The sequence below is a fragment of the Rhamphochromis sp. 'chilingali' genome (assembly GCF_963969265.1).
Source record: "Rhamphochromis sp. 'chilingali' genome assembly, chromosome: 3".
NCBI lineage: Eukaryota > Metazoa > Chordata > Actinopteri > Cichliformes > Cichlidae > Rhamphochromis > Rhamphochromis sp. 'chilingali'.
The window spans coordinates 1,211,770-1,228,362 of NC_137931.1; the positions used below are offsets into that span (position 1 = coordinate 1,211,770).

At 41.4% G+C, this 16,593-nt stretch overlaps 1 protein-coding gene across 2 annotated transcripts in view; it reads right to left on the reverse strand.

The window, feature by feature from the left end:
- nlgn4xa (neuroligin 4 X-linked a) overlaps positions 1–16,593 on the reverse strand; it is a 125,571-nt gene that overhangs the window by 69,614 nt on the left and 39,364 nt on the right. For both annotated transcript variants that reach the window (XM_080877630.1, XM_080877631.1), the window contains exon 3: positions 8,003–8,155. In XM_080877630.1, the coding sequence (XP_080733756.1) occupies positions 8,003–8,155 (153 nt within the window). The remainder of the gene's footprint in view (positions 1–8,002; positions 8,156–16,593) is intronic.

The following is a 16,593-nucleotide window of genomic DNA, read 5'->3' on the forward strand; positions in this document are numbered from 1 at the left end:
GGGGTGATCCAGTGACCCTGAACGATTCCTCACTTGTGTCTGTGGGTTTTTTGGCTCAGACTGTAGGATTTCATTTGCACTGTGGACTCCACCCACAGCACTTTCTTACTCACCCACATTCATACAAGTACCTAACACTTTAAGTAAACGTTCACACACTCACATGCTGATGTAGGTATTGGGGGCAGTTTGGGGTTCAGCAAGGACAAATGCAAAATGCAGTAGTCGGGGATCAAACCACCAACTTTCCAAATAGACAATCCGCTGTACCTCTGAGCCACAGAAACGCCCCAAAGCTTGCAGTATTTGGTATTTCCAGATGGCTTCCCATCCAAGTACTAACGAGGCCCCATACCGCTTAGCTTCTGAGATCAGGCGTACTCATGGTGGCGAGGCCATAAGCCTTCCTATACTTTCTTTTTTGAACTTGACACATAAAGTGCCTTGAGATGATTATTGTTGTGATTTAGCACTATATTAAAAAACCTTTTTGAATTGAAAACTAGATGGGGTTTGTTTCAAGTGAAGGATTTTAAACTGAAATGAACAGTCAGTCAGTTTGGGAGAAACTCTCTCTGTAGTTCTTGGTAGTAAGCTTGTTGAGGCATTTTAAATCAGATGGTTTTCATGGAACTGAATCTTTGACTTTTGCATCACTTTGCTTTCTCCTAAATGTAACAGAATAATTTAGCTGTATTGGGAAACACTTTTTAATAGAGCAGGATGATGATAGAAATCTTAAAAATCAATCCAGTCAAACCCTAAGACGTTCCATTCTCTGTAGGAAAAGAAACAAAGTAACAAACACAGAACTGTCACCAGTTTGTTCATAATGCCACTCTACGATGCTTAAGTAACCAGATTGATGCTCATGAGTGATTTTTTTCCCTTTTTTTTCTTTGTTACATAAAGATTTTAGTATTTGAATGTCTGGGTGCATGGTTAATCCAGAAAGGTGATTCTACTGAAAGCTGAACAGAATCATCTTTCTGGCTACGCTGCCATTCTGACTGTCTTTTTGTTATTTGTCCTAATGTTCTCCTTCATCCGTTGTCTTTATCTGTTTTTTCATCTGTATTCTCTCCCTCTTTTTCTCATTCTCTGTCTCTCTCCTCTTCTCTTTTTTCTTCTCTGCAGTGCACACTTTTCCAGAACACCTTTTCCCCCCGGCTCCCAGGAAACTAAATATAGAGACTGGTGCAGACAGCTCGGCCTTATAACAAATGGTAAGCAGAGCAAAGCACGGCACAGTGCAGCAGAGCAGCGGCAGCGTTCATAAGGATATACTGTGGCTTCACTTCACTAAACAACACACCTCATGCAAACAGCAAACAAACCATATGGAGCGCACTTTCAATTCAAACCCGGAAACAACAACCATGAAGGAAATTTGATATTTAACACCGAGATAAGTGTTTTATATTTGTGTGTATCTGTATAACAAGGTGGTTGTTGAAAACAGCTTCATCAGAAGTGAACAACAACTGGTGTCAAGACAAGTTTCACTCATCCATATGTACAGATGAGTGACACATTTAAGAACAATATGCAAATAATTGAAATCCCATGTTATAGCCTTTGTAACAATAAGATCTCAGCTCCGTTGAACACCTATGGAAGTTTTTCTAACGACGTGTTAGACAGGGTTCTTGTTGGGCTCTGCCTGAAAATTTCAAGCACAGGAATAAACACGACAACATGAGACACTGAAAAGAGCAAAGGTCCTACCAGACCAGTCTGACTGGGGTTCATATGTGGCTCCCTGATCTGCAAACATTCGATAGTCTATTTCTGCGGCCTGTAGCTTTTCTACATGCAAGCCATGATCACCATGTGACTTCAAGTTATACACCTACAGCTGAAGCACAGATGGTTGTGAGGAACTAAAGGCCAGGGAGGTTGCAGCAACAGGTTTACATCGATAATTCATCTGTTACATGTCAGATATTTATGTACACATTTTGTGTACAAATTATGCAAAACTATCTTAACAGCTTGGTAGGTGTATAGCTAACTACTCTAGCTACTTTCCTCCTTGGTTTCAGACTGGCTGCTGTTTTTACTATTTAGTGCTGCATTCTGTACTTCACTGATCTGATGAGCAGATGCTAGCCTGTAGGAGATCATCATATATGGTTTGTCCAATGCACTTGTAGCTGCTCTTATCCTAACAATTTCCAGGGACTTCCAGGCTTCTACTACCAGCAGGATTTTGGCTTGTCCAGGTAACTTCAGGGGTAACCCTGGGTTTTCAGTACTATGAAAGCATTTCACTTCTTACTGGGGTAAATCGCCATGGTAACATGGTAACAAGTTCAACATACTCACACTCAATCCGGTTGTTAAGTCTGACATCACTAGCCGTGTCTGGGCCTAAACTCCGCTGCAGCGTTCTGCTCTACCAGGTGTAACTATTGAGTTTAACATCCAGGCATCCATGAAAATGGAATTTATGACATTTAACAGAGTTAGAAGTTAGCAGGAAGTTAGCTCGCTAGCTTCTATCTAAATACAATATAGCATGTCCTGACTGCGGGGTTTTGGAAACAAATTAAAACGTACAGCTCTGTTATCACTTCCAGCATAAATGAAGACAGAAAACTAAACAGCAGTGACGTTTGTAGGGTTACTGAAGTTGGGCTAGCTGGTATATAATGATGTGCTACGTGACCGCTAGCGACACAGCTATGTTAGCATAATATAAACAAGCTAACTTTTTTCCCACTCGATAAAAGTTACCGTGAGTGTTCTCGGTGGTCAGGAACAAATGTAATCGCATGGCAGGATGCTGTAAAAGGACCAAACTTCAGCCAGGAGAACAACTGAGATAATCCATCCACAATACGAGGTTAGTCATTCATATACTGCTGCATGGGCTGGGCTGTAGTTACATCCTAAGGTTTTAAAAACTGAGCTTAAATAAATGATTAGCGGTAATAAAAGCCGAGGGAGGTCAACAGTGATCACTGACTGTTTTAGGAGCTTTTTGAGATCAAATAGAAGAAAATACAAAACATTAAACATGTTAACAACACAAAAGCCATATTAAACGCAGACTACTTTAGACCCGGAAGTAGGATTCGTCACGTCATCACGTCATCACTTAACGACCGGATATTCTTTCTGTTATATGGATTTACTTAACATAACATTAGCGATTAGGTGAAGCAGCCACATAAAGCTGCTTATCAAGGTGTGAAATGAACAACTTGAGCTGTTTCATGTCAGGGGTGGTGTTCGTAGCATCTATGCTGGAAATTGTGTGAAACATTTTCACAGGAACGTTGTTAGGTTTAAATTGTTAAATGTTGTCATAGCGTTACTTAAATTTGTAAAGTCTTAACTCAAGCAGCATTATCAAAGACATCCCTTTGTCTCTGAGCACCTCTCCAGCTTGTTGAATGATGGGGGAGGATGTAGTGTTTTATTATGGGACATCCTATGTGAGGGTTCTGTTTTCTTGGTTAGTAAACTTCCTGCCTTTATGACCCTTTTGGTGAGCATGAGGTCACACAAACGTACCCCCAAACACAAACACTCAGATGCATACAGACACACACATACACACACGTGCTTACACGTGCACACACATGGTGTCTTTTAGAACCATAGGCGGGTTTTACAATGGGTGGTGCTTGTGTGTATTGTAACTGTTTTCAATAAAAGGCGGCAAGGAAGGCTGTTTATTTGAAGCTGGCTAGGAGACGGGTGAGGAGCGTTTAGCTCCAAGAGCCTGGTTCCGACCAGCCTCCCTTTCTCGCAAGAAAAATCGATCGATTGCTGATTGTCTTGCTTCCTTGTCGTTAACGGGAATACGTTTCTAAACCAGCGGGGCCTGTGGAAGCGCAGACCCAACAAATGTATGTATGTAATTTGTTGATTTAGAGCATGGTGTGCTACTCAATGCTAATCTGCTGCTACTCGAACACAGAACGCTAGGGTTGCCAACCGTCCCTTAAAAAACGGAATCGTCCCGTATTTAGAAACAAAAGCACTAATAAGGGACGCACTTTGTCCCGTAATACAGTGAGAATCAAAAGTAGTCTATAAATGTTAATGCAATTAACACTTTGTTTGAAAACATAATTCCCAGCCCCTCTCCTGCTTTGTGACCAATGAGCTGACAGCACACTTATGACAATTTGAGTATGACAAGTCGGATTACAGCTCATCTCATTGGTCGAGGAAAGGTCGCTTACAGAGAAAATATTGGAAGACAACAGATGACCACAACAACAAGCATGGCCAGCAGGGAAACAAACGCCGACACTGCGGTGCAAGTCTCGGACGACAGTACACCTAATGCTGGGCAAACACTGTGCAATTTTCAAACTGCACGATTGACTCGCAGGGGTTAGAAGTTGGTAGGTCACGATGCAGGTCTCACACTATACCGCCCGATGCTCTGATGCGACCTGAGAGCTCACACTGTGCGTCCATAAAATGAAGGTTATAACAGAAATTCTGTCGCTCGCTCTCTCTGTCTTTCACTCACACAGACACACCACCACCATCAACTTTGCTAAATTGCTAATGAAAAACATGATCAGGCAGTTGTGATTAAGCAGCAATGTAGATCCAACTATTTTCACGGTTGTTGTGGTCGTGATAATTTTGTGAGGCCACATCGAAAAGGCTCGGATGGTTCTACAGGTTGTGCCTCCATCGCTTGTGTCCAGATCACAGGCTGCACCGCTGCTCCGTCTTTTTCACCGACGTTTACGTGTTTGAGCGTGAGCAGTGTGAGCAGCTCACGAGCAATTCTCGTTACCCCACGTATACTACACCACGCACGATGAAGGCCAAAATTGGATGAAGGCCAAAATTGGGCCGATCACCAAATCGGTCGCATGACTCAAAAATCGTCTCAAAATGGGCCAAAAACCGCACAGTGTAAGCCCAGCATTAGAGCAGCAATGTTTGTTCCCCTCAGAGAAAGAAAAAAAAGGCTGCAAAAGTACAGGGAGGAATGGGAAAGGGAAAACACCTGGCTGGGAAAGTGCACGATAACACCTATAAAGCGCACTGCACTGTGTGCCGGCGCACTTTTTCCATAGGCATGCTTCTAATGGTGGGCACATGAAGAACATGAGGGGCGTGAAAGCTCGGGGAACCCTTAACCAATTTCTTGTCCACCAGGCCACGGCAGAAGCAGATATGGTATGTAAACACTGGTTTGTTTTTTTAAAACCCTCTGGTTAAGGTTAATATGGGCATGTGCAGTGAATATCAGCACTATGTGGCCAGAAGTGTGATAATATAATTTATTTTGTGTAATAAACAACTGCAAGGATAGATGATTACAACAAATACATGACTAATACATAAAAGTAATACATAGATGAATAATGATGATGAGTTATGATGCGTAATCATGGGAACAAACGGGTTTACAAACAGGAGCAGCTGATTAGCATTAGAAAAGCTGAAATAATACCTCAACTGAAGCCAATTGTACTAAATGCACTAAATGTGCACAGTTACAAGAATGTTTTTCGTTCTATTGTTTTCTATTAATTTATATAATTTTAAGTTAAGCAGGACAGCGTTCTTTTAAAGAAAGATTTACTTATATTCTCAAAAGTTAAGCATGACAGGCTTCTGTTTAAGAAAGAGACCTGTTTTACTGTGTTAATGTTGTCATTGTGAGCTAAAAATAAATGGCTAAATGATCATTTGTTTCCCATATGGTCATATCACAAAGAATATGCATCTGCTTAAATCAAATTCAAGTCAAATGGTTAAAAAATAATTTCACACACAAAAAAAAGAGCTACCACACTGGGAAGGGTGAAGACAACTGGGTTGCCCAGCCCTGGCCACGAGGTGTCCCTTATTTATTTTTCAGGGAGTTGGCAACCCTACAGAACGCATACCAGGAATACCTGGAATAGTCAGTCAAACAAATGTCAATTTATCTGCCAAGAAATAAAAAGATTTCCACACCGTCTTCATTAGGCAGTACCCTTAATCATTTAATCCAGTTCAACGTTTGAGAGCTGTAATGTGCAGCCGTCACTTGAGAAATAAATAACAGCATTGACAGCACACACTAGATTATACTTTGTTTTCAAAACTTAATTTGATGTGTTTCATCAGGTTTAACAGATCCTTTAGGTTTATTTTCATAGTCACTAAATTAGTGCAACAAGTCATTAAGGGGAGAGTCTGGCTGGTAAACAAATCTGACTTGTGGGACTACTCAGTTAAATGCTATACATGAGGAAGCTGGGTAGGCACTGCAGGCAGGTAGAGCTAGCTGTGTCTGCCCACCACCACTTTAAAAGGGCGACAGTCTTTAGAAGCAGAGACTCTGACCCTTTAGACAAACAGTTGGTCGAGATTTCCTGTATGTGACGATGTACCAGTCAATTCATCAAACTTGATGTAAAGGAAAATCAAAGTTGTATGATGCTTCTCCAAAGCACAGACACAATATCTTCCTCTTATCTTACCTAACTGAACAATTACAATCATGCTGAGTGGAAACAGGTTATTTGTATCTAAATCTAAGACATGGATGCCAAAATATGAGGGATTTATAAATATTATGCATGCTGTAAAGACACTATACAGGAAATATGGACTACTTATTCAAACTGGTAACTGTAAGTTAGTACAACTGTTACAAGGCTTCAGTGCTTTTATCCATCTCGGTTTTAGAATTACAGCGCTCCCTCGTTTATCGCAGGACTTACGTTCTAAAAATAACCCACGATAGCTGAAATCCCCGAAGTAGCCAGCTTTATTTTTTACAATTATTATAGATGTTTTAAGGCTGTAAAACCCCTCACTACACACTTTACACACTTTTCTCAGACAGGCATGAACATTTTCACACTTTTCTCTCTTGTTTAAACTCTCGAAGTTCAAACCTTCGTAGAAAAATAAGTCCAGTATCATAGAACGAAACCAAAGGCGCCCGCAGGTGACGACGTTTCGTCGACATTGTTGTGTCTGTTTGGCCAATCAGGACTCAGAACAGAATGCGCTGCACAAAAAAATAAAATAAAAAAATATCAAAAAAATTGCACAAAAAAATCAGCCAAACAGCGAGGCCGCGAAAGGTGAACTGCGTTATAGCGAGGGACCACTGTACATCCCTGCAGAATGGTTGCACGCTGCCATCAGGAAAAAATGAAGCAAGTAATAAAGTTTATCAGAGAAACCAATGATTTTAGACTCATTCACAAAGTCAACATACATCTTAATATACATGCATCGTTGTTTTCTAAAGGAAAAATCATAGTGCCTTTATGCCTACCTCATCATTAGCAAGATTATCAAGTCAGCAAGCTGTTTTGATCTTGACACAGTTGGCCCACCAAACACAAGCCTTAGCACCCAAATCTTTGTCCATTTGCATCATGACTTAAATAATTACTATAATGACAAAAAGTGCAGCTTTGACTCGAAATCTGACCCTGGAAAAGCGTATCTGTCTTCATTTGTACATTTTCTTCTGACAACCTGGGATAGCTAGGTTAAAGGGTTTTTTCATGCCAAATTAAAGAATGTTGTTACAATTTGATAAAATACTTTCAGAGAAACACGTCTCTTCATAGTTCATCTCAAAAAGAAAAGGGTTATTGTCCTAATAAGAAATGTGGGCTGCACTGATATAAAGGTATTTTAAACAGAGATGAATACAGACAAAAATGCAAACCACGTCCTAACCTGGCAACATGGAGGATTGGAGAACAGGAAAAAGAAACTGCAGCTTGAAAACTCCACGATGATGAGTGGGAATAGTGTATCAAGTATATCTGTGTACGTATGAATTTCAGCTGCAAATCAATTTTTAAGGAAAAGTTTCAAAGATAAATATGTGATCAAAGAAGAACATTTCTAATGTCCCGCTCCCTGAATGTAACAGCGAGCCAGTTAATGAAAGAGGGGAAGCCAAACAGTCAAATCAATCAATAAATCAATGAACCACTTATGCCACAATCAGCACTTCTCCAAACCAGTTAAAACACCACAATTAAAGCGGCGGACTCACCGAGAACTCCGAGCCGGTAATTGATTGTGATGACGATGACATTTCCATAGCTGGCCAGGATGCTGCCATCAATCATGTTGCCAGTTCCCTCCATGTAGGATCCTCCGTGGATGTAAACCATGACTGGCTTTAACCCGTTCTCATCGTGGATATCTGTAGATAAGAAAATACAACAAAAATGTCTTTTTTAATTGAACCCAATGATTTTTTTAAAATCAGGAACTCGTTTTCATGCAGAATGTGATTACATTTTATTTTGTTTACAACTTTTAAACAAATACACTAAAAGTGTTTTCAGTGCTATATTGGCACCTGAACCTACAAAAATCAGGAAGCGCACAATAATGTTTTACTGAGGTTACTAAAACAACTAAACAGACTAGATAAACAAATAATCGGAGCTAATATTCAGTGTTTCGCTTTTGTTTTATGATCTGTTCTAAAGACAGTATGATAACATATAACATATACTATTTTAATGTGTTTTAGGAGAACAGGAAGCACAAATCAAATGTATGCAAAGATGACAACGTTTCTCTAACTTCCCAGACCATAAAGGGCTCCAGGCCGACTGTGTGGCACTTCAGTGAAGTGCACATTTGTTTGTCATTAGTGGAAAGAGATTACATCAAAGCATCAGATGCTTTAAAGACCTTAAGGCAACCACTATGTTTTAATTGCGGGGCCCCATATTGACAGTGTCATGATCCACTGTTGGGTTCTTATATTTCACTTAATGTGAAACTTTCAAACTGAAAGTGGTTTACATCGTTTGAATCACAAGGCTCTGCTTTTTGAAATAACAATTTAAAAAACTCAAACTTCCCTGTTTCAGGGGCTGAAAGATTATGAGGGTAATGACTATAGTGTTACCATACTATACGATACACAGATTATTGTGTGTATGGTTAGCAGAATGCTGTAAAGTGTAAAAGGTCATTCCTCAAAATAAGATCCGTGGCTCCTCCAGTTCATGTGTCAAAGTATCCTTGGACAAAGTTCTGAACTTGTGCATTTACCCAGTAGGCACAGATAAATGCATGGTATGAATTTGGTGTAATAGACTGACTGACTCTTGTAGTAGCAAGCACTACTGCTCACGTTGTGTAGCATGGCACCTTTCTGTTCACTAAACTGGATATTCAATGTTATTTTTTACATTTCAGTAGAAAATATGACAACAAATTGTGCATTTGACTGGAAATTCATCTGGTAGCTTTTATATCACAAAGCAAATACATCAATATAGTGTGACTGCTCTATGACGACAACACAGTTATGTCAATAACTTTTACAGTTACTACATAATTCACTTTGGTTTCATTGAACACTGTCTGAGAGTCATTTCTCTGTGGTAAGAATTGCTGGTTACTGTTGGCAGGAAGCAAACATGTACGTTGTGTTAAAGTTTTCACGTGGCTCTGTGCAGTTCTGTTCCATACTGTGATTCAGCAGGTCCTGCCACAGTATTGAGTTGAGGTCTGGACTTTAACAACTGCTGTTTATTTTGTACCTAATTCCATTTGTCAAAATAACCACATCTGTGGATAAATGCCACTGGAAGTGTTGAACTGATGACAGATTGGCTGAGGTGGGTTTTAATGCACAGCATCCTATATGATTATTGTGCATTAACATCTGTGCATCCACTGTAATGAACATATGACCACTGTAAATTGTTTAACTATTGATAAGAAGAGTTTTAGTGCAGTGTTGTCATTTTAAAGTGATAAACTAGCTCTATAACATGTCTGTGAAGGTTCTCAGTCATCCAGGTCATCGTAGTCAAAGCAGCTTGCAAAGAAAAGCGTCTGGACTTCTTTAAGTTGCTTGAAGACGTTTCACCTCTCATCCGAGAAGCTTCTTCAGTTCTAAGGTCAAATGGTGGAGAGTCCCAGATATAAACCTAGTGGGAGTTTCCCCCCACAGAGGGACAAAAGGACCCCCTGATTAGTGATGGGATTTCCGGCTCTTTTTAGAGATCCGGCTCTTTCGGTTCGGCTCACTAAAAAGAGCCGGCTCTTTCGGCTCCGAACCGGCTCTTCGGGTTGTTTTGTTGCTTTAATTAATTTATTATTAACAATAATATAAAATTATGCACAAAAGGAATTACTAACGTAAAAAAAAGTGGTTTTATTTATATATGTTTATATATAAATATATGCGGTGGCCCCTAGAGACAAAACACGTACAAACTCCAAAACACATTTCTAGCATGAACTGAACTTCCAAAACAGAGCTACTAGATCACTTAAATTACACAATTGAAAGCATGTGTGTATTGTTTGTGTATTTATACACAGGCACTCATATATATTCAAATAATTAAAAAAAAAAAAAAGTTCATTTACCTGTTACTACCACACACCAAATCCGGTCGTTGGTACTTGCTGGCTTGTGTAGCCACAAGATAACAAAAGCTCAACACTGCGCCCAGCATCCTGGAGCACTTCTGTTGTGTTTTGTACGTGTTTTCAGTTTTTACGTGTTTTGGAGTTTGTACGTGTTTTGGAGTTTGTACATGCTTCAGAGTTCGTACTTGATTTGAAGTTTGTATGTGCTTTGTCTCTAGGGGCCACCGTAAATATACTTTTATTTATTCACTCCACATAAAATGCAATAAATAAATCATATAATACAAAAATCAACTATTCACATTTCAACTTTTAACTATTTAAATTTTCAGCTTTTTCCTTTTACAAATTTAAAGTGAAAACAACACAAAACACTGCAAGACACAACACAATTAAATATAAATTAAAATATGAAAACTAAAAGAACATGCATATTCTCTGTCATATGGACCTGCATGAATAAACTTTCTGAATCCTTTATCATCTGCAACCGAAAATAGCTGTGGATGATTACTATACCTTTCTAATGTGACGTTGTTGTCCCTGCTCTCTTTCTCTCTCTCTCTCTCTCCCGCTCTGATCCTGTGCTACTGAGTGTAACTACCGCCCCTCCCCCCTCTGCCCAGCGTAAAGCACAAGGCTGGCGTGCGGAGTGAAGCGGGAAAAAAGTGCGAGAGAGAGGGTGAGAGAAGAAAAAAAAAATACAACCCACGTGACGGCTCGCGATAAGGAGCCGGCTCGCGTCGTTCACGTCAAAGAGTCGGCTCTAAGAGCCATTTCGTTCGCGAACGACCCATCACTACCCCTGATGATCCTCTAATCGCCTGACAGCTCCTTGGAGGACAGGACCAACTTCACCCCCGATCAGACCTGCACACTGTTAGACCTCTGCCTCACCACCACATACTTCAAATACAATGAAGGCTTTTACAGACAAAAACATGGCTGTGCCATGGACTCCCCCGTGTCACCTATTGTAGCCAACCTTTACATGGAGGAAGTGGAAAGGAAGGCTCTTGACTCTTTCAAAGGAAGAGTACCCAGCCACTGGTACAGATATGTAGACGACACCTGGGTCAAAATCAAGACACAAGAAGTGGAATCCTTCACCGCGCACATTAACGCTGTGGATAAAAACATCAAGTTCACCAGGGAAGACACAAAGGACGACTGTTTGCCTTTCCTGGACTGCGCCGTGCACATTGAAGAGAACGGCAACCTCAACATCGAAGTTTACCGGAAGCCCACACACACGGACCAGTACCTCCTCTTTGACTCCCATCACCCTCTGAACACAAACTTGGAGTAATCAGGACCCTACACCACCGGGCAGAACGTGTTCCCTCTAAGCCTGAAGGAAAAAAGAAGGAACACACACATGTAAAGGAAGCACTCAAAACGTGCGGCTATCCTAAATGGGCGTTCTTAAAGTCAGCAAAGAGGCACAGAAAAGAAAACCAGACACCAGCGAGGGAGGATAAGAAGGACAGACGCAACAACATTGTCATCCCCTATGTAGCCTGTGTATCAGAGACACTCAGGAGAGTTTTCTCCAAGCACAACATCCCGGTGCATTTCAGACCCAGCAACATGCTCAGACAGAAACTGGTTCACCCGAAAGACAAAACGCCAAAACACAGACTTAACAATGTGGTGTATGCTGTACAGTGCAGCGAGGAATGCTCAGACCTCTACATTGGAGAGACCAAACAGCCACTTCACAAGCGCATGGCACAACACAGAAGAGCCACCTCCACAGGACAAGACTCAGCAGTCCATCTGCATCTAAAGGTCAAAGGTCACTCTTTGAGGATGCCAACGTTCACATTTTGGACAGAGAGGACAGATGGTTTGAAAGAGGAGTGAAAGAAGCATCTATGTCCACTGTGAGCGACCATCTTTGAACAGAGGCGGGGTTTACGACACCAACTCTCTGCCATCTATAATCCAGTTTTGAGATCCTCCCCAGACGCCTTAACGCCCACTCACATCCTGGGCCATCTGACCTCAGGAATTCGCATGATAAGGTGGGGCCAGGTTTCACAATGAGCTCACCTGAAACTCTGGCTGATTGGGACCCACACCCAGTTTCACACCTTGGCTCAGGTGATTAGAGGATCATCAGGTGGTCCTTTTCTCCCTCTGTGGGGGGAAACTCCCACTAGGTTTATATCTGGGACTCTCCACCATTTGACCTTAGAACTGAAGAAACTTCTCAGATGAGAGGTGAAACGTCTTCAAGCAACTTAAAGAAGTCCAGACGCTTTTCTTTGCAAGCTCCTTTGACTACGATGACCTGGATGACTGAGAACCTTCACAGACAATAATAAATCCTTTTACTCTCTCAGTGAGCCAAAGATGTGTTTGCAGCATAATGCAGTTGTTTCCGTCCTGGATGCAGTTTGCACTTCACCATCATGCCCTCGCCCTTTTGTGCAATAAAAATATAAGTAATATCCATATCCATGCTGCAGACTGCATCCCTATTTTCTGCCTCCTGCATTTTGATAAAATAGTTTTCAGATGTAAAAGTGGTCTGGCCCCAGTGTCTTTCTGGACACATTCAAGGACATGGCTAAAGGATCATCAGGGGGTCCTTTTGTCCCTCTGTGGGGGGAAACTCCCACTAGGTTTATATCTGGGACTCTCCACCATTTGACCTTAGAACTGAAGAAGCTTCTCGGATGAGAGGTGAAACGTCTTCAAGTAACTTAAAGAAGTCCAGATGCTTTTCTTTGCAAGCTCTTAGACTATCTCTATAACAGCATTGTACACTGGCTAGGCTAGCTAGCCTCTGTGTAACTCCCTTGTAGATTTGTTGTTGTGCTCATTCTGCTGTTTCATGACCCAATTTTAGCCGAGCTGTAGCTGTGGGGCAGATTTCCTTTTCTCTAGAATACTTTGTGATGGAAAATCGTGCGTTGTAGCCAAACATCCCCCCTCCTCACCTGTCCTCCGAACATTATTCCAGAAGCAGTTCATTACTGCAAACCTGTTTTTGCAATTACTCTGACCTTTGACCTCTGGCTTGGGCTGAATTTCCTGGGCTAACACACACCCGAATGCTCCTGACCAGCAAACCTTTGTGTTTATAGATGTGTTAGCTTCATTCCTGCAGACGCAGCAACAGTGTCCTTAGTTTTCCACATGCACAGAGTCCTGTGAAAACCTTTTGCAGTTGTGTAATATTCAGTTTAGATCATACAATCAATATGCAAGTTCTAAAAACTATTATAGTGTGTACAGCGGGGACATTAGTTTGACCTTTCTCTTCTTTAGTAGGACCCTTCCATTTAAGTACCAGCCCATTTTAAAGTGGACATTTGAGGAGTGTTGTGCTGGAGATATGGTTTGACATTCTCGAGCACACCTGCTGGCTTTTACCCAGTAATCTCTATATCTGTCTGCTCTCCCACCTCCTCCTTTTGTTCTTTATATAATGCACAGGCAGCATGGCAATCAGGCCAGATGAATACCGTGTTTATGAAGCTGCCCAGCTGTGATTAAGCAGCATGATTAGTACATGTGTAGGTGGTCATTATAAATTAAGAGCGGGTCCTTTGCATAAAAGAAGATGGAATGAGATGCAACCAGTCAGAAAAAGCAAGGTCTGCAATAAATCGCTCAGCAGCAGCTTCTTCGTCTGGACCTCAGCATATTTTAACAAGAAAATATCTGAGAGTACTCTGGGAGCACTCTGCTGCCACTGACACAGGAAAGCGTTAGTGGACACATCACTTCTATTAACCCAAGGGCAAAAACTCTAGAATGGAGTTATCAGTGCTGTCCTCACATTGCCCAGCATCTGCTGCACTATAACAGTTCTCAGTGTCCAACAGTCGAACGAACACATTATCAATGGCCCTGCTGACTAGACTGCTGCAAACTCTCCCAGATGTCATTTCGATGAAAGCAGCTACTGAGGAAAATACTGAACTGGGAGTAGAGGTGACCAACTAAACATCTGAAAGTAATGATTCTGCATATACTGACAGATAGAAGCCTTTATATACTTCCAAACATCTTAGTAAAAGCTTCTGTTTGAGAGAGCATATATATGTTTTTATATTATTTTAACTTATAGAAAGTTAGCCTGCTTCTTTTTTATTCTTGATGATAATTAAATGATGATTAGTTAACACAATATTGTGTTATGTGTTACATGCTGAAGAACCTAAACAACACAACCACCCCTGGACAATTTACTGATAGTTTTATGTCCTGTCAAATCACCTTAGGTTCACTGAGGCTTTCCAGTGCAAGGCCTGTGATCACCTGTGATCATTTGAGCCAGGATGAATAAGGTTATTCTAGCACGAGACATTTTTTATGGAGATTGTCTGCTCATGACTTTTTGGCTCTTTCAAATTGGCTCAGGTTTTACTTACAAAGTATAGACTAAAAAGGGTTAACATTTATAGAACTATTAACCACTCTGTGTCATCTGAATGAGTGAAATGTTTTAAATCCTAATGTTTCACATTTCAGTATTCTTAATTTTCTTTCCATTGTCATCACAACCATCTAAACAGACCAGTTAGTGTGGATGAGTCTATCCGATTTGGCTAAAAACAAAGATGTCAGCGGCAGCTAAAACTGGTCACTTACTGGTCTGTTCTTCAATTCCTGTAAGCTGTGTGGAAAGCACACGGCTGTATGTATGAGGCATGCCAGTAAGCTTGCTACAAATGTAGGCAGGCGGGCAGGTGGGCATGGAGCAGGAGGAGTGTATCACTCCACTCCTCTGCATAGAAAACAATGAAGTGAAGCAGTGGAGAGCAGCCCACGGAGAGAGGTTATTAATCTCTGCTGTGAATTTGTACCTTAGATTTGCTAATGTCTCTGCATCAAAACTCTCAGAAGGAACTGGCGCTGACACCCAAAACCAACCTTGGACTTACTATGCATAAAAGCAGGCCTGTTAATTACAGGGCCATGATGGCTGCGTGGTGTTAGTGTGTTCCTGTTTATCACTCAGCTCCACACTAGTAGAGGCCCAGTGGAACAGTGTGGGTGGTGGAAACAACCTTGAAGAGGCAGCTGCGGAAAAAACAACTGCCACTGTCATAGGCTCTAACTGATAGACATCTGATGGTCGCTTCAGGCCTCTGTGGGCTCAGGCAAAACTATTTGTTGGCTCTCCATCAAACTAACAGACAAACCGGTACTACCCATCTCTTCTGGTGTATTGCACCAGTGGAGTCAGAAGTCTGAGAGAAGGAGGAGGTGAGTGAATGCACTCAGGGCACTTTTATCCAACAGAGAGAAGCCCATAGATTTAGAGCTGTGTTTTATGACTGGAGAAGGAGAGGTGGTCTTGGGGCACCATGTCCCAATCCTGTCAGCTTGGAATGCACTTAGAATTAAAGAAATCAAAGTGCTTCAAGTACTCCTCTCTCTGCCCTGTTCTTACTATCTCTGGCTCTCTGTACTCTCTTGGGCATGTGGAGCTGCCGGGGTGACTGTGCAGCAACTTTGTCCCACACATTCATCACTGCCATCCAGGCTGGGGAGAGAATATATTCTTCTACTGGCTGCGCGTGTTGCACACATTACTCATTTTATATGGGTGTGGAGGCTGAAGAGAGTGAAGCGAGTGGGGTAATGTTTGGGGTAGTGTAGTGGGGTGGAGGGGTCCTTCAGCTTTTTCTGCTGTTGGCAGTGGAAGATGGTTAATGGAAACTCTGTAAAGTGCATCTCCATCGCACCACTATCACTGCAATCACAGTGATATAACCTCCTCTCTCAGGAGTGATAGTTGCTTTTTGGCCCAGGGCATGAGAAACAAACCTGCACCGCAGACCATCTACTCTGTATGTTTAAATCTTAAGCAAGGACACATTACACAAGAACGGGGTGACAAGTCTGATGTAGCGATGTATCTCCATTTGAAAGTTTTGAGTATTGACAACGTTTTCTTCAAGGTGCTTTATATTGTATATTACTGTTTATAGCCATCTGTAAAACATGGTGGAGGCTCTATCGGTGCTTCATTCCAGCAGGTGGTGTATGGGATTGTGTCAAAACTGAACCTGGAAAAACACCATCGGATTTTCATCTACGAGTCAATACAACCAGTGTTGGGGAGTAACGGAGTACATGTACCGCTGCTACGTATTTAAAATACAAAATATGAGTAACTGTACAGTTGCTGTTACAGTTACCATTTAAAAGGGTGGTATTCAGAATACAGTTACTTTGTTGAAATAAATGGATTACACGGCGGTATTTTCCTGT